Consider the following 17,306-nt stretch of genomic DNA (forward strand, 5'->3'; position numbering starts at 1 on the left):
GGGAGGGCCTGGAGAAAGGTCATTGGAACGGGATAATCCTGTCCGGACTACCAGCCTTAAGGGTTGGAGAATGGTAGAGATCTGGTACACTATTGTACTCCCCTACATCAATGTTCGTCAGTTCATATCATCTTCATCTCGAGGTTATACTTACAATCATTCTTGTGGTACCAGTCCGCCTGCAACGTAGTTTTATCCTCCTCGGCTCGAAATGAACCCTTCTTTTTCTTTCAAAGCCCTGTTCTGCTTAATAAATTGCTTTTTCTGCCCAACTTGCCATTTCAATCTATCAACACCTCCTTGGTCTACAATTTCCAAATGCTAGGCCACGACCTCCCAATTGACTTCGAAGGTTATCACGAAGTCCTGGAATCCTTTCACTCTCCTAATCTAAATTCCATAAAATCAGCTTATGTAATGTATAAACAATAACCACAAATTTTCAGGTTCGTAAATACTTACTAACAGCAGCTACCCATCTCCCACCACCCTTCATTATTTCGTTCTTTTCAATTTCCTTACACCACCAAGTGAACCAATAATATTGTTTTTCTTTATCCAAACCTTCCAATGTGCAGTTCTTCTGGCACAGATCATGGCAGGAATCCGGTGACATGCTAATGATATCGGTAATAATTATGTATGGTACTGGAGGTGTGAAACGATGACGGAGGAGGATAATAAGGAGAGTTACATCGCATCTAATTGCTATATGTTAGTCCATGCACATGAGTCGAGGTATCAAGTGATACATCCTTGTACTTAAAGACAATCAAAAGGATGAGAAAGACCAGGAATAAGAAAGGAACGTGGAATCTTACTTATCAACTTTCAAACAAGGCTTGGGGTGCTTTTGGTAGCCCATGGGCTTTCTCCTATCGCCTACAGGGCTTCTATCATTGCCCATAGGTCTCCTTTCATAGCTCACTGATTTTGTATGTGCAACCCATGGCCTAGGCCCCATCCTTGCTTTGATAGTTCTCCCCATGATTACTGCTCTTCACTACCTTATACAGTAGTATTTAAAGAACAAGTGTTTGAACTAAAGCAGTATGGTAAGATCTTACTTTACCACAACACAAGTTTCTCCGTCGTCGCAGTCTTACAAAGTCCAGCTGGGTGATGAAGTCCTGAGAAAGGAAAGGAAAGGAATCGCCGAGCCAGCTCAGTTAAGTTGAGGTTAGATCTGGTCAGATCTGGTTAGATCTTTGCATGGAGTAGTTGGGAAGATGAATAGATGGATGGGTGGGTAGATAAATAAAAATTTATAATTCCAACAAAGTACCAAAAGAATAGATGATTCGAATCCGAAAGGTCGTTGCGAGTAACTCCTTCGTTTTACATACGTATTTATATATGAGTATATGTATGAGTGTACATATGAATATAAAAAATTAAATGAATATATGAATAAATAAATCCAGTCATAGATAAATAAATACCACTTCGAGTCATTCGAGTCACTCGTGTCGTACGAGGGGGAGGGGGTCTGAAATTTGGGAGTCTGGAGTCTGGAGTTTTGAATGCTAAATATAGAATTTTGATTTTGAGGATAGGAAATATGGATTTTGAGGATAGAAAATAATAAAATAATTATTCACAGATTTGTAGATTTATGGATTTATGAGGTTTTGGATTTATAGATTTTTGGACTTGGTTTTTTATTCTTCTTTCTTATATACAAATACAAATACAGGTATGAGGACAAGTCATTCGCTTGTTCTGATTATCTTCCTTAAAAATCTTATTCTCTGATTCAAAAAAAAAAAGTGTAAAAGTGGAAGAGGAAAAAAAGAGAGGAAAAAACTGGCGTGATTGTGATTTGTGAATTTGAATTTGTGATTCTGTGATTTGGGTTTGTGATTTTGGTTGTGAGATTACTTGGTTAGTTATGGTGATGAGGAGGGTGAGGAAGCTATTTGTGATTCGTGGGTGAGTGGGTGGGTTTGGAGTTAGAATGGTGGAATATTTGGATATTTGAATAATAAGTAAGGTGTAATTACCTAGGAAATATTATTCGGAATATAGAATATAAGGACATATGGGGAAAATGGGGTGTAGTAGGGAGAGGATATGGAGAAATAAAGAGGATATGAATCATGGTTCTTGGAGTCAGAGTTTGGGGTTTGGGTTTTGGGAGTTGGGAGTTTGGAGTTTAAATAAAGTTCAAGTGAAGAAATGAAGTAATGGAATGGGTTTTGATTTATCAGTTGATACGGATCCTGCTCCTGCTGCTGCTGATGCTACTAGTAGTACTATAACAGTAATACTATAATAATGCATATAATGAAGAAGGGTATGCATATAAACATCCCTCGCTAGCAAAAGTAAAAGTAAGAGTATGCGTACATACAGGTATCCGAGTAGATAGATAGATAGACAATCCAAGTTCTAGTTTTAACTCTCAGGAAGTTCGTTCGTTCATTTGTCGTTTTTTGCTTAATATGTTGGATATGGATATGGATATGGATATACAGCAAATGAATGATGATGTTATAAATGACTGAACGAATTGAAGGGATTGAATGGATTGATTTGAAGTGTAGGGGAATGGTATGATATGATGTGAGAGGATATAATATGGTAGGAAAGAGAAGGGAATAATAGGAAATGAAGTCACTGGTTAGGTTGAGCTGAGGTAGGGTGAATTGAGTTGAAATGACTTTGTTTGATTTTCTATTTTTAAGTGTTCTTAGACCGAGGGAGGAGAGGGATGGAGTGCTAGGAGGAAAGTCATAGAGAGTGGTAGGAGTAGTAGGACGGAATAGTGGGAAACAAATTCCCAGGAAATAATACCAGTATTAGCAGAGGAAAAAGAAGTGAATATTGTATATGGCATAAAGATTTTATATGAGGATAGAGTAGACGGAATGGGATAGGGTTATTTATAGATATAACATAACATGATATGATTTTATAAATTTGTATAGTGTAGGAGGATAATATGATATGATAATTATGATATTATAACCAGTTCGTTAAGATATAATAGTAGGATAATTATATTTAGGAGAGTTTATTTTCAAAGGGGATATATCAAGAATCAGGATAGTATATTTGAATATGATATGATATAGATACTTTCCTAGGTACAGAGGATTACTCTAATGATCTAAAACATCTACTGTGTATATTCACAACTTTGCCTCTTATAAAACTAAAAATTTACGTTCTTCCGTTTCACTTACTGTCATTGGGTGTATTATATTGTATGCAATCTTAATCTTGACCAAAATCAATATAAAAAGCAGAAAGTCTAGATTTAGTATTGATTGCATCGCATTGCATTATATACTAGTAGCTCGCGTCATATGTAATGTTGTATTTCATGGTATCTCTGTTGATCTCCTTCCTCTCCTCCCTCTTTCTTTATCTTCACAACCCACCACCCATCACACCTATATCCAACCTATGCACCACCAGCAGCTTTAGCAGCCGCCTCAGCAGCAGCCGCCTTTTTTTTCTCCTCAATTGCCTTCAACTTAGCCAATTTCTTCTCTTGATTCTTCGTCAACTTCCCCGTACCCTCTCCACTTCCCTCTGCACTTCCTTCTCCAGTTGTTCCAGCAGCAGGAGTAACATTCCTAGCATTTGGGTTTCCACCCCAAATTAAATCTTTCTTTGCAAAAAAATCCGCTACAATCTCATCTGTAACCTTTGCTCTTCTCTCTTGAAATTCCTTTACATATATTTGTAATTCTTTAATACATCTTGCTTTTAATTCTCCCGTCAGCAATTCTCCCGATCTATATGCCTTCTTAATACTTTCTAATTCCTCGTCGTCTTCTAAGAAAAATGTTAAATATTGATATGCGACATCCTTTTCCGTGTCACCTCCTTTTTCTCTTTGTTCTTGCTCGGTAACTTGCCCACCACTAAATGCATATTTGTTGATTTTATTTTTAATCTTGTTTGGTTCATCGTACATGAAGATTGCAGATGTATCAACTGATGCGCTCATTTTAGAACCAGGGCCTTGAAGAGCGTCGAGGAAACGAGCGTGTATGAGAGCTGGTTTGGCGAAATGAAGACGTGCGGCTACGTCGCGTGTCATACGGAAATATGGATCTTGATCAATTGCACATGGAATTAGGGAGGGAATTTGAGTGGTTTTAGATTCGTCTGTGCCGAAGATATGAGGGAAGGAGTTGGCGAACGACGTTGCACCTTGGACAGCTCCGAAATGGATTTTGCCTATGCATGAACTGGGATTGTCAATAATGTATGTAGTCTCTTGTACCAGAATATCTTACCTTTCATTGAAACCAAAAACAGCTCGTGCAACATTCAATGTAACGTGCTTGGAGATTCGAGTAACGTTTTTGTAGAATGCTCCTCCCATGTAATCATAATCGCTAAACATAAATGTCTTTTTAGGGTCGAATCCGACGGCAATGATATCTTTCGCATTACTATTGGTGTAGCTTTGAACTTCCTCAATTGTACGTTTTTCTGAAAAGATATACTTCTCATCATCCGTAAGCATGATGATCAATGGGACATCGAAGACATCTTGTAACCATCTATGAATGAGTCATTAGTATGGTGCGGACAAATTGTAGGTTCTGTCTGCGGCATGCTCCCAATATCCGCAGATTGTGCGAAACTGAACCTATTCAAAACCTCAGAACTTACTTGGTAAACTCAAAAGGAACAGTATGTCCAATATGCATACTATCACTACTTGGACCCCGTCCCGTATACAAGAAAAATGGCTCTCCCTTCTCATGACGATCTAGCATAAGGTTTAAATCGCGATGACTAAACACAATACCCCTCCTCATGAATCGATGGGGTTTATGACCGGTCACTTCTTCAAATCTTTTTAAATCTGCCTCCTCAATCTTCTTGGTACCAAATTCATCGATCAAAGTCAAGTAATTGATAGCCTTCGCGATTCCGTCTGCGCCAATTTCTCCAGCGACATTATAGGGATCAACGGTTTGTTTGCTGGCAGGAGCATCGGTTGCCAAAGTGGCGGCGAGTGTGGGTTCCGCGTCGGTCATGGTGGTGAGGACTGGGGAGTCAGTCAATATTTTGATTCGGAGGAGGGGCTATTTGTTCTTTATTGACTCATGGAGGGGAATTATTGCCATATAACCCATCCATTCTTGTAGAGCGGTGAAGTTTGAGAGTAAAGTCACGTGACCAAGATCTCCAATTAGGATTGCTTTGTTTTAGCTGACGACTGACGTCGATGGGCTTGAACATTAGGAGCTGCGGGGTTTAGTAGTAGCTTTTATGCATCTCTCGAGTTATATATCCTCAAGATACTCATCCCAATCTCAACATTATCTGGTTCATAGTTCAAAGTCATCAAATCATCTCTATTCCGTACAACAAATCACAATAAATAATTCGGCCAACTCCATTACACTAAACCCAAAAAATCGCAAATCCGGGGAAAACAATCAGGCGAACAAATCCCTCCAGAAGCTCCAATCCGCACCATCCAAGATCAACAATCATACCACCAGCATTCGATTCCTCATCCGATTTTCTTCTCCCCCTCATTCATTTTCTTCCCTTAATTCCTCTGCACCCTTTGTACCATCACAGAAACTACATGTATACCAAGAACAACTAAACATCACATCTAATCAATTCTACAAATAAATTTGTCACCATGGTCAAATTCTACGAATCCTCCTTCTCCTACGATTACTCTTTTCCTGCCGTTACCCTCGCCTACTTTCTTCGTTACCCAAATCCACATAGCACACATGTGCTCTCCACCGATGTGATATCGCGCACCGTATGCCCCGAAACAGGGCGTCTACGAACCCTGCGCATCCATCGCAAATCCACTCGTCTACCATCGGCAGTTCTCAAGCTCCTACCTAAAAGTGTACTGGGTAATGTGAGAAGCGATAGAAGCGAGTCATACATTTTGGAGACATCAGAAGTGGATATTAAAGAAGGGTGGATGAAGACGGAGAGTAGGAATTTGGATTGGACGGGTATTTTAAGTGTGGTGGAGAAACAAAGTTTTCAGAGGACACCTGGGAAGGAAGATAAAGAGGAGGAGTTTAGTGTTGGGCCGGGAATGACTGGGGTGAGGACCCAAGTTATGTTTCGAAGTCGGCTTGGGGATCGATTGAGGGCGATGAGGAAGGGAGAGGAGGGGGAGGAGGAGAAGAAAGGGTGGTTGGCGAATTGGAGTACGAAGGGAGTGCAGAGAAGTATTGAGGCGATCGCTAGTAGGAAGACAGAAAATCAATTGGGAAAGAGTAAGGAGGGAATGATGGTTGTATTGGAGAGAATGAGGAATGGGGGTTTGGTGGCAGTGTTGGATGGGATGAGAAGGGATAGGGAATTGATGTTTGCGGGTATGGAGCGATGAATTTTGAAAGATTAAATATGAGAAATGATGGCTGCACATGAGGATACCATTAGGAGGTGGATGAATATGCATCCAGATACTGCAAGAAAGCAACGACGAGATAAGTGATGAGGAAACGCTCTTTCACGTACCTTATTGTCCTACACTTTCGTTGGGTGGCGGGCCTTTGTATTAAAGCACAAATGAAAACAATCGGGAGCGAAGGAGTTTGGGGGATGAAGTATAGGCGTTCTTGTGGCAGTCCACTCTCATTTGATTCTATCACATTGTATGGAAATGTAATGCATCAAATTTTGAACAGGTTTATTTTATACGTAAGATCACTTTTTCACATGCTGGTATCGTGGTGCGTGAGATGAGAACGAGATTCTGACATGCATGACACATTGAACTTTTTCATCAATTTTCAGCGAAATTTTGTACTCCTGTTGAGCTCATTATGTGATTATTGATTGAATATCCTAGCGGCTCACCAATATAAGCAATGCTGAATCAATTGAGCAAATGACGCTCCGCTGGCCCTCCCGGGAGGCCACTGCCGTGGAGGCAGACTAATTAGGGATATCTAAACAAAATACCACCGGAATAAACTCAAGCAATATCTTAATTTTTACAATTTCCAATGAGCTCCACCTCAAGTTTTTTACCCACAACGAACTCACATCACAAAAAGTCACTAGCTTTAATTCAAGTATTTAGATAGGTAGTATCATATGTTCATTTTATCATCATACATATCATTATCATCTCACTCCATTTTCCTCCTCATCTAACAAATACCTTCCTCTCAGGAAAGTCAAAGTCCACTCATATTTATATTTTCATCTCACCCCTAAAATTCCATACTCCCAAGATGTCTCTTAATGGGTGGCGCAGTTCCATTACCCATGGGCGCATCACTCTGCGCCACGTATTCTTGCGTGGTAAACGGCACCGTGCTAGAAAGACTATCGATTCTTCCCAACAGATACTCCACCGTGCGATACGAAGCACTAGGCGCATATTGCGGAACCATATGACCGCTCAAATCTACATATACAAATGTGAGATTTCTCTCCGTGTGTGTGGTTCCCATGATTCCGGATCCGGTAAGTGTGGAGGCGGAGAGGTCTTCGTGGTAGGGTACGTAGAAGGGCTCGGTGGGTTTACTTTGGAATCCTTGGGCGCCGTTCCAGGTCATGTTTTGGATCATGAGTAGGGTGCCGTTGGCGATGAGGACCATGTCTAAGGCGCCGTGACCGATGATGGTACGTTTTGAGCGTTCGATGACGGAGGGGAGGACAGAGAGTCCGGAGGGGTCAGAGTTGTCGGTTCCGTTTACGAAGACGTCGATGTTGGAGCAGGATTCCCATTCCATTGTGGGGGCGTTAATGGCTTTTTGTACATCGGTGCGGTTGAAGTAGATGGAGGCACCTTCGGGGAGGTAGGGGTTGGAACCGGGAAATCCGAGAACGTCCCAGAGTTGCGGACAGGTGGTGGCGACTTGGTAGATGTCCCAGCAGGGGTTGAGGCTGAAGATTTCGTTGTAGATTAGGTCGAAGACGTCGCATTCGTCGGTGGTGGAAATTCCATCTTCGCTCGTGCCGGGGAGGATGGACGGGAGGGGTCCTGGAGGTGGGTAGGTGAGGTATTTGGAGAGGAAATCCGTGTAACCGCAGGAATCAGATACGTTGTGGATTTGCTCTTTGAAAGTATCGTTGAAGGGGAAAAGACCACCCCAGTAATCAACGAATTGGACGGCAGGGATTTGTTCTTGGATGGCATTGTAGGAGGTGGAGGGGTCGTAAATCATGGTTGCCTCGAGGTTGTAATACTTTGATGGTCATTAGCTCAAATGCACATCTCCTGTCCAATGTATCGATTACTTACAGTAGATGTATCATTCTTATTAAACATGGCATCGGCAATATACGGAACATAGTAACCGGCATAAGATTCACCAGTGATATAGACCTTTCGCCCTTGCAAAGCGAAAGTATCGACGAAATTCTCCCAGAATCCGAGGAACTGTGCCGCGACATCTTCCTCGCTAGTAGCAGTAGGAACTCCCTGAGAAAATCCAGTGCCGACGGGTTGTTCGACCCAAACAACGTTGGTAAGGTTGACCCAAGTCCAGGGGTTTGGAACAGGTTTGTAGGTTCCGTATTGCCAGATCCACGGTCCGTTTTCTTGAATAATTCCTTCGAGGGATGAACATCCGGGCTAATTGAATGATTAGTTCAAAGTTCAGTGGTAGTTGGTTGTGGTACTGTCACTTACACCTCCATTGAGCCAGATGAGAATTTCATCAGAAGCTAATTCATTTGTTGAAGGGTAGAACCAAAAATACAATTGTCTAGATTCATCTGCATCTTTCGAAATTGGCAATAAACCAGCATATGATTCACCAGCGTCGAAATCGACATCTGGGATTGCGGTACCATTCACACTGAATTCTATAAGTAAACAATTAGTAATTTTCCTTTATAACCAATTGAAAAGTAAAACTTACTAGCAGTAGAATTGGTCAAATAAGGAAACTTATTAGCATCCCTCTTCTCATATTGCTGTGGTTTCCTAGCAATCGGCTGTCTGGCTTTATGCACATGCTTATCCTTCTTTCCAACATGCTGTAAGCTTCTTCCAGAAGGAAAAGTAGCATCTGCAATCCCACCTGCAATTGCAAGCGTCGAAACCACGGTTGAGAAACGCATCTTGACTGATCACTCAAGTAACCAAACTCGGATCGTATGAAAAATGACAAGTGGGTTGGTAAGAAAAACAAAAAGGTCCAGTGAGCTGGGCTTGGAGAGCTTTTAAATCTTTTAACAGGTACTCATAGTAACGACATCTTCGAGCTATGTATTGGATTGTCTCTCTTCTCATGTCAGTTCCCGTGGTTATGACGATGTATCCTAGTGGAATTCATGGGTCTTGATAGGTACCCATCCTTTCACCGTACCTTGCGATTATATAAACTTACTCAGTCTGTCTGAGCCTATCATGTAATAGATACAACGTGAAAAGACATGGAGCAAAAAGGTACGAGGTGGGTGAATTGAGGCATTAGTTTATTGTTCCCCGTTTTTGATAGACTTGGAGTCTTGGAGATATTCAAGATATCGCTTCCGGGCTCTTAGCTTGACCACTCGCCTAGATTTTGCATTACGACCTGCCTTTTGAAGCTTAGCGATGATTTACTATTCACTAGACAGCTTGTTGTTATTTTTTTCAGTCCGAGGATTTTATGATATCACTAATAAATATCTGCTGATCATGTACGCAGTAAATGAAGAGAGATAGGAAGGAGGAGATCAGGGTAATATGTCTTTCTTTTCCTGGTACCTTACATCTTTCCTTCGTTCTCACGACTCACGAGTGTTCATGTCTTTTAGAGGATTATTATCATCTGAACAGCGAAGACTTATCAGATTAGTAATACACGGATTAAAAGCAACAAGCATAGAACATTCACCGCTCCGTGCATAATTCAGGAACCGGAACGATTTAAACTTTTCAAGGCCTTCAAAGTCCGAATGGTCAATTTATCTCCCGGGCAAAAGTGGACTTGGAGGCTTAGAGTAAACCATTTATCTCCAGGCGGGGCGGGGCTATGGATCACCGAGCATTGAGCAAATAAATAATGGTGAAATTACGTTACAAAAGTTCATGAAGTTAGTTGTTGGCTTGTGAATATGAAATTTCATGATAATGAATAATAAAGTAGTCATTAGCTATGCATTTGCGGTTACCTAGGTAAAAAAAAAGAGTCGCCTCGCATGTCTTTTTAAAGTCACACCCAAAGAGAAGATATATATACATGCCATTTTTATCCAAATTTCTCGTTGGTGAAAAATCAAAGTTTTTGTTCGCCCGGTGAGCTGGCGTGTCGAATCTTTAATCTTGGCCTATCAAAGCAGCAAAACTCTATATCGCGAAAAATTCACCATCACCACAACACTGCACTTATCTAGGAGTATTTTAGCAATTTGTATTGTTTAAGGTTCACTTAGTCAATTGAATTGCTCTTCAAAGGATACCCCGAATTTTGCGAATTCGTTTCTTGGGGAGTACAACCGCAAGTGATGGTTGGAATCAATGAACATTCAATGTCTTGCTTGACATAAGTCTAGTACCTGTCACGAACCACGTCTAGTATTATCCTAGGATGAGAATCGTCCCAGGATTAGTGTCCTGAGGCCAATAGGAGATCACGTGATGTGCTAGCTGTGCTAGCTGGCTAGCACAGCTAGCATTCAGAGAAAACGTTTAGTATAACGTGGTTTATCATCGAGTGGCCCATATCATCGAGTGGCCCACTTTCACCTCAATTTACACTTTCAAACCCATATTATTCAACAACAATTGAATCAATTGATTGAAACTATTAAGAATCTAATAATCTAGGATCTATTACATTATTTTGACAGGTTCTTGCATTATGTCCTGTCTTTCCGCATTTACTACAACATCGATTAGAAGATGCTTCCCCATTAGAATTCCCCCCTTTTTGACGCTCATCGCGTTGAATCTGAATATCAACCTCTTGCTGAGATAATATATCAAGAGCCTCTTGTCCAGTGAGCACTCCTCCTTGACGTAATTGGGTTTTTTTCGCGCGTCGACGCTTGCTTAATGCTTCATTTGCTGTCCGAAGTGTACGAATCTCTGTATTTAAAAGTGTGTTTTCATGAGCTAATCTCTCTGTACCCTTAGCTAGAGCTAGTACAGTCTCGAATATAGGTGTAGGAGAGCTTGCTTGATGACGAGTTATTCGAGATTTAACTAATGTTGATTGAGAAAGAGCTTCAGTTGGGTTGCGAGGGGTTTGAGAGATCCATTGATCTAGGTCGAAAGAGGGGGGGGTAGGTGTGCGAATTCGAATATCTAATTTCGAGAGTACAGCTTCAGGATTAAATGGGATTAAACCTGTTCCTCGGAATCCTGATTTCATATTCTGAGAAGTGATTGATTCCTCGTATGCAGCTTTAAAAGCTATAAAGAATTCAACCTTCGAAATATGATTGATATGTGCCTTGATAAATCCATCAATTTGACCACCATATGAACGTTTTAGATTGCTAAAACAGCCAACATCAAGTGGTTGAGTTAAATGACTTGAATGCGGTGGTAAACGTAAACATATAATATCGTTCTCTTTGCAGTATGCTTGAAAAGCTACTGATTCGTGGCTTTCATGCCCATCCAGTACCAACATTCGATATTTGCCCTTTCTTCGATTCTTAGTATGCTTGTCGAAGTGTTTCAACCATTCTAAACCCGTCTCATTATTCGTCCACCCATTAGATGTAGGTTTAATAGCCCATTCCGCAGGAAGATTCGTTTCGGTGTACCAATTGGAGAGATGAACTTGTCCTTGAACTACTAGAAATGGGGGAATAGTTTCACCCTCTCCATTTCCGCATATTATTGCTGTAGCCCATTCTCGATTGCCTGGCTGTACTGTCTTGCTTCTGCCATTTCGTTCAGCACTAGTTACTACCATTGCTGCACATATAATCCCCATCATAAAGCCTGTTTCGTCGAAGTTGTAGAAATCTCCGTCCAAAATGCCGTATTTCGCTCGCATATTCGCAACTAGTCGAAACCACTCTTCAAGAAGCTTAGGATCCTCACAGAGAGCTCTTTGAAAGTCATAAACACGACTAAAACGCGTCTTTAATTCGATTCGACGCTTTACGAATCGATGCGCCCAGAGCTTCCCAACGCGTTTCGCACCCCTCGATTCGAGAATATCATTCGCCATATCTTCCACATTCTTTAGTTTAGGTGGAAATCCTCTTAAATCCATATCGAGTATATATTGAACAATCACCTCTTCTTCTAATTCTGTAATCTTATGACGATTCGCTCGAGTTTCTGTACGAAGAGGTAAACCTTCCATTCTATGTCGAAGAGTCGTACGAGGAATATTATAGAGCATAGCAGCCTTTCGAATGCTTAATTTTTTATCTTTATGAATAACTTCGATAGCAAGGAGTATACGAGCTTCTTGATTATTCGAATTCATTATAGGTTGTTGATAAAACGCGTGTTGAAAGAGACAGGTGTAAATTGAGGTGAAAGTGGGCCACTCGATGATATGGGCCACTCGATGATAAACCACGTTATAGTTAGAGTAGTTTCATAGTTTAGGAGCTTCGTGCTCAACTTAGTTATCAATTAGTTTACCTACATTCTACTTGATCTAGTAACGACTTCACTTCCAAGTGAATACCAGTGATAAAAGCCTTAACCCATAACTATGTTACGAGGTTTGCCGTCTAGATCACGTGGAAGTGCTCTAGGCTCTCGAGGTAGTTTATAACTAGGCGTCAAGCAGGGACTTAAAGTAATGACAATAATGATATGCAATTCGTAACTAATAGTAGAGTATACTAAATGATTGATCTTGAGCACGAAGCTCTACAAATAAAGAAATTCATACTGAATATATAGATCTTCATGCTCCCTTAGATCCTTTTGGATCCTAAGCTCCAAAAGCTCCAAGTCACGTGTTTTCTGACGGTGCGTGCGTATACGATCCTAAAGTGTCACACTCAAGAATACTGGGTAAAGTATCTTGTATTAGAAAATACTAAGCTAAGGAGAAAGGAAGAAGGAAAACAAGAGTAGCGAGTTTTCTTGTGATTAAATACAAACGGGGCATACCACGTGACCCGGAGGTGTGAGGCGTCACATAAAGTGACCCAGATCACATAACGTGTTTCATCACCCCGTGCACCATATCACCTCGTGCACCACTTTCACCTCAATTCACATCAATCACTTCAATACGCGATTTATCAATAAATAATTATGGTATCGACATTAAATGAACGCGATATCGTTATGGCGATGGAGGCAATGGCTAAAGATAAAAATTTAAGCCTCCGGAAAGCTGCCAAGATTTACAATATTACTCATACGACACTCATGCGTAGAATGAAAGGGATCACTCCTGCCTCCGAATATCGTCAAAAACAGCATAAAATTACTAAAATTGAAGAGGAGGTTATTATTCAGCATATAATCGATATGGATGAGCGAGGATTTAATCCTAAATTCATAAGTGTTGAAAGTATGGCGAATCACATTCTTGAATCGAGGGGTAGAAAGCGTATTGGTAAACAATGGGCATATCGATTCGTGAATCGATACAATATTCTAAAAACGCATTTTAATCATGTCTACGATTTCCAAAGGGCTTTCTACAAGGATCCTAAACTTATTAATAAGTGGTTTCAATTATTCAAAAATATAAAGGCAAAATATGGAATATAGAAGTGTGATATATGGAATTTTGATGAAACAAGCTTTATGATGGGAGTGATATCCTCTAGTATGGTTATTACTAATGCAGATAGACGTGACAAAAGTAAAGGAATACAGCCAGGCAATAGAGAATAGTCGACAGCGATTGTATGTGGTAATGCGACAAGGGAGAACATACCTCCATATCTCGTTCAAGGATAAATGCACCTAGCCAATTAGTACAGCGAGACGGATATGCCTCCCGAATGGGTGGTTAAAACTACTATAAATGGATGGACGAATAATGAGACGGGTTTAGAATGGCTAAAGTATTTTGATAAGCATACGAAACTCCGTACGAAGGGTGTATATCGAATACTAATCTTAGATGGATATGAAAGCTATGAATCAGGCCCTTTTCAGAACTATTGTATAGAACATAAGATTAAAACCGTTGGATTACTACCTTATTCAAATCATCTCACCCAACCTCTTGATGTTAATTGTTTTAGTGTACTAAAACGTACATATAGCAAGCAAATTGAGGGGTATATATGGATGTATATCAATTATATCTCCAAAGTCGAATTCTTTATAGCATTCAATACTGCATACAAACAAGCAATTACAATGGAGAATATGAAAACAGGCTTTAGAGGAGCAAGATTAATCCTTTTTAATCTCGATGCTATACTCTCTAGAATGGATATTTGAATCTGTACACCTACTCCTCCTTCGCTTCCTCTGAGTCATATACCCGATTGGGTCTCACAAACACCTCACAATACCATCGAAGCTCTTTCACAAGCATTTTTAGTACGATCTATTATTGCTCAATATCATTCTAGCTCTCCTACACCTATATTTAAGGCTACAGATCCTTTAATTAAAGATGTAGAATACCTAGCTAGTATTGTCACGATTTTAGCTTTTGAGAATCACGATCTTCGATTGGCAAATACAGGATTAAGTAAACGTCGACGCGCTAAAAAGACTCAATTACGTTTAGGAGGAGCTCTCACTATTCAAGAGGCTAATGATATTATATTACAAAAAGAGGTGGATATTCAGATTAAACGCGATAGGCAACAAAATGGGCGGAATTCTAATAGAGAGGCATCGACTAATCGATGCTGTAGTAAATATGGAATAACAGGTCATAATGCAAGAATATGTTCTAATGATAATATAGATCCTAAATTATTAGATAGTGCTTAATTTAAATCAATTGATCAAGTAATTGTTGAATTATATATGATTATAAATAGGAATTGAGGTGAAAGTGGTGCACGAGGTGATATGGTGCACGGGGTGATGAAACACGTTATTAATTCGATGAAATCTGATCGCTTTTGCACAAGGCCTAAGCTCTCCTAATTAACCAGTTGTTACCATCGTAACATATAAATCGAAAATCAAAAAGTTTAAAGTTATAGATCTCAATGAAATAAATTCTAAAAAATCTGAAATTTTCAAAAGTGATTTATAATTATATAATAAAATTATGATTTAAATTATATCAAATTATATTCATTAATTGTAAAGTTATTAATAAATGAAAATTACGATTTTTGGTGTAAAAGGTAGCCGGAATTAGGGGGTGGCTGGAAAGTAGGGTACTAGACTTAAAGTATTGAATTGAGATTTAGTCTCAAATTGAATTTGGAAACATATGAATTGTTTCATTCCCTTACAGCCTAAGAACTTATAAAGTAAGGTACCGCTGCCGTTCAATCATCTACAACGCTTCAAAGTATAGAGAGATTCTGGAGTAAGGAAATTCAGAGTTGCCTGTCTATAGTCTTTTGCAATCTATCGTGGTCTAGTATTATATGAGGAAGAACGTACTTATTACTTATTGGATTCCTTCGCCAGACCGTACTTAAGAGCTAGTAAATATGGTGCTATAGTATTCCCCGGCGATGATTATGATATGGTGAGAGATCTCGCGGTGATAGTGGGAATTCTGGCACCGGATGAGAACTTAATCTCTGCTGGATACTCACTTCTTCGAGCTGACTAGACCTGCTACATGAAACCAGCACCGTAGTTATGTATGGAGCTGCTGGTTCAACAATTATCATGGCAAGGTCACTCTCTTGGATCGATCTTCTGTTTCGCAGAGACTGGTCGAAAATAGAGGTATTTGCGATGATAGGTCCTTTACCCCAGACTGGTTGAAAAGCATACCTAGAACAGCGGCAGATTCTACAGCCTTGGATAGAGCAAGCATGAATTCCTGTGAATTTCGGATTTTCTGCCATGGATTGGGGTTCCGACTTTATACACCCTCGCAGTCTACTATTGGTATGGACGCAATGAATAGCTCGTCGAAGCCTGTGTGTAGTTCACTCTAGATACTCGTGATTTCTTTCAGATCATATCATCAGCGGAGTGTGCTGGACCTGACAGTACATGTACGTCGGAGGTCGGCAATTCATTACACCGTCAGCAGGGCCGATGGCAAAACGCCCTTCAATAACCTTTGTTAAACGGCTTGAGACCAAAGCTCGGAAATTCAAATTCATCAAACATACTAGACCATTGTGTCCATGGTTACATGAAGCATGGAAGCTAGACAAAATGGCATCAGCATTCCAGCGAGGTATACCAAGAATTAGAACCAGGAAAACACACGTCGTCGCATTCCAAGATCATGCCGGAAATCCAGCTCTCACGGTCTTTCGCGGCGAACAGGACAATCCTTTACCCCGCCTTTACAGCTATTCCATCTACTTCACGCACCCCGAAGCAGACCCTGGCGATACTGATAGCGCAAGAAAGCTATACGAAACAATCACGCAAGGTCCTCGCTACAATACAAATTCTGTCGTCTTTCGTTTGGACCTGTACTTCATTCCTAATGGCACCCAGGACGATTGTATTCGGCATTATCGCGCAGAAAAAAATGCTCGAGGCGATTTCAAGGTGCAAATTGATGCTGTTGTAAGAGATAGTACAGGCAAAATTAGTGGTGTATCGAAGATGCCTGGATTGGTCTCATCTTATATTTACGACAAGATAGCCCATCGTTATCATAGCCTTATCTACGTAAGCAGCGAGGCCAATTGGCAGACTGGAGATCAAACAATGGTACGAGTCGAGTTCGACCCACTCTCAAAGGGGGAGTATGAGAAATATAGTAAAGACCCAGGAGACCCCAGGGAGCCCAGCGAACTTCCAGAGACACATATTGAAGTGGAAGCTCTCAATGATAGCAGTCCAGGATTTGGCCGAGAAACTGGACCTGGGCGTTCTGTGGGCTCTATGGGGTATGAAATGTGGGATAGAGCTCCACGTGAACATATGGGCGAGGAGGCTTGGGAAGAGGCTCGGGATAAGGGATGGAATAGCTGGTGATGCGTTGAGAGGCAAATGAAACCGCATTTACAAGATGGACATCGGTGGATTCAAGTCGTTCATTCCGAGTTTCTTTATATCAGAAAGCAAGCAGATTTTTGAGCAAAGTTTCATGCTATTCATTTTGATTTTCCGTAATTGAAGTTTTCAATTTGGGATTTGAGGTTAATCGGGATATTGGTAGTTACCTCCCACAGTATTTGAGATCGAAAGTGCGAGACAAAACACATCAATGTTCATGCATCTTAACTGCCATATCTCACGAAGAAAGCCCAACACAATATGCATATCCACCCCAGAATCCGGTACCACAATCCGTGCTCACAGCTGGGTTCCTGCATTTTACATTTGAGCACAGGGTTGATTAAAA

At 40.6% G+C, this 17,306-nt stretch overlaps 7 protein-coding genes across 7 annotated transcripts; 3 read left to right on the forward strand and 4 right to left on the reverse strand.

Annotated features, from left to right (window-relative positions):
* Positions 1 to 289: 289 nt before the first annotated feature.
* SS1G_05446 (predicted protein) lies at positions 290 to 988 on the reverse strand (the record flags this gene model as incomplete). Its single annotated transcript, XM_001593968.1, has 3 exons — positions 290 to 385; positions 467 to 701; positions 822 to 988. The coding sequence occupies 3 exons, from the start codon at positions 986 to 988 to the stop codon at positions 290 to 292; spliced, it is 498 nt and encodes a 165-aa protein (XP_001594018.1).
* Positions 989 to 3,409: 2,421 nt separating this feature from the next.
* Positions 3,410 to 5,006, reverse strand: SS1G_05447 (hypothetical protein; the record flags this gene model as incomplete). The annotated part of the gene is made up of 3 exons (XM_001593969.1): positions 3,410 to 4,205; positions 4,254 to 4,523; positions 4,636 to 5,006. The coding sequence occupies 3 exons, from the start codon at positions 5,004 to 5,006 to the stop codon at positions 3,410 to 3,412; spliced, it is 1,437 nt and encodes a 478-aa protein (XP_001594019.1).
* Positions 5,007 to 5,626: 620 nt separating this feature from the next.
* On the forward strand, positions 5,627 to 6,343 carry SS1G_05448 (hypothetical protein; the record flags this gene model as incomplete). Its single annotated transcript, XM_001593970.1, has 1 exon — positions 5,627 to 6,343. One exon carries the CDS (start codon positions 5,627 to 5,629, stop codon positions 6,341 to 6,343), a length of 717 nt encoding a protein of 238 aa, XP_001594020.1.
* Positions 6,344 to 7,175: 832 nt separating this feature from the next.
* Positions 7,176 to 9,036, reverse strand: SS1G_05449 (hypothetical protein; the record flags this gene model as incomplete). The annotated part of the gene is made up of 4 exons (XM_001593971.1): positions 7,176 to 8,156; positions 8,213 to 8,545; positions 8,603 to 8,778; positions 8,835 to 9,036. 4 exons carry the CDS (start codon positions 9,034 to 9,036, stop codon positions 7,176 to 7,178), a joined length of 1,692 nt encoding a protein of 563 aa, XP_001594021.1.
* Positions 9,037 to 10,709: 1,673 nt separating this feature from the next.
* Positions 10,710 to 12,353, reverse strand: SS1G_05450 (hypothetical protein; the record flags this gene model as incomplete). Its single annotated transcript, XM_001593972.1, has 1 exon — positions 10,710 to 12,353. One exon carries the CDS (start codon positions 12,351 to 12,353, stop codon positions 10,710 to 10,712), a length of 1,644 nt encoding a protein of 547 aa, XP_001594022.1.
* A 788-nt stretch (positions 12,354 to 13,141) lies between these two features.
* Positions 13,142 to 13,606, forward strand: SS1G_05451 (hypothetical protein; the record flags this gene model as incomplete). The annotated part of the gene is made up of 1 exon (XM_001593973.1): positions 13,142 to 13,606. One exon carries the CDS (start codon positions 13,142 to 13,144, stop codon positions 13,604 to 13,606), a length of 465 nt encoding a protein of 154 aa, XP_001594023.1.
* A 2,553-nt stretch (positions 13,607 to 16,159) lies between these two features.
* On the forward strand, positions 16,160 to 16,936 carry SS1G_05452 (hypothetical protein; the record flags this gene model as incomplete). Its single annotated transcript, XM_001593974.1, has 1 exon — positions 16,160 to 16,936. One exon carries the CDS (start codon positions 16,160 to 16,162, stop codon positions 16,934 to 16,936), a length of 777 nt encoding a protein of 258 aa, XP_001594024.1.
* Positions 16,937 to 17,306: the final 370 nt, after the last annotated feature.

The sequence above is a fragment of the Sclerotinia sclerotiorum genome, genomic scaffold (genome assembly GCF_000146945.2).
Source record: "Sclerotinia sclerotiorum 1980 UF-70 scaffold_6 genomic scaffold, whole genome shotgun sequence".
NCBI classification, from domain to species: domain Eukaryota; kingdom Fungi; phylum Ascomycota; class Leotiomycetes; order Helotiales; family Sclerotiniaceae; genus Sclerotinia; species Sclerotinia sclerotiorum.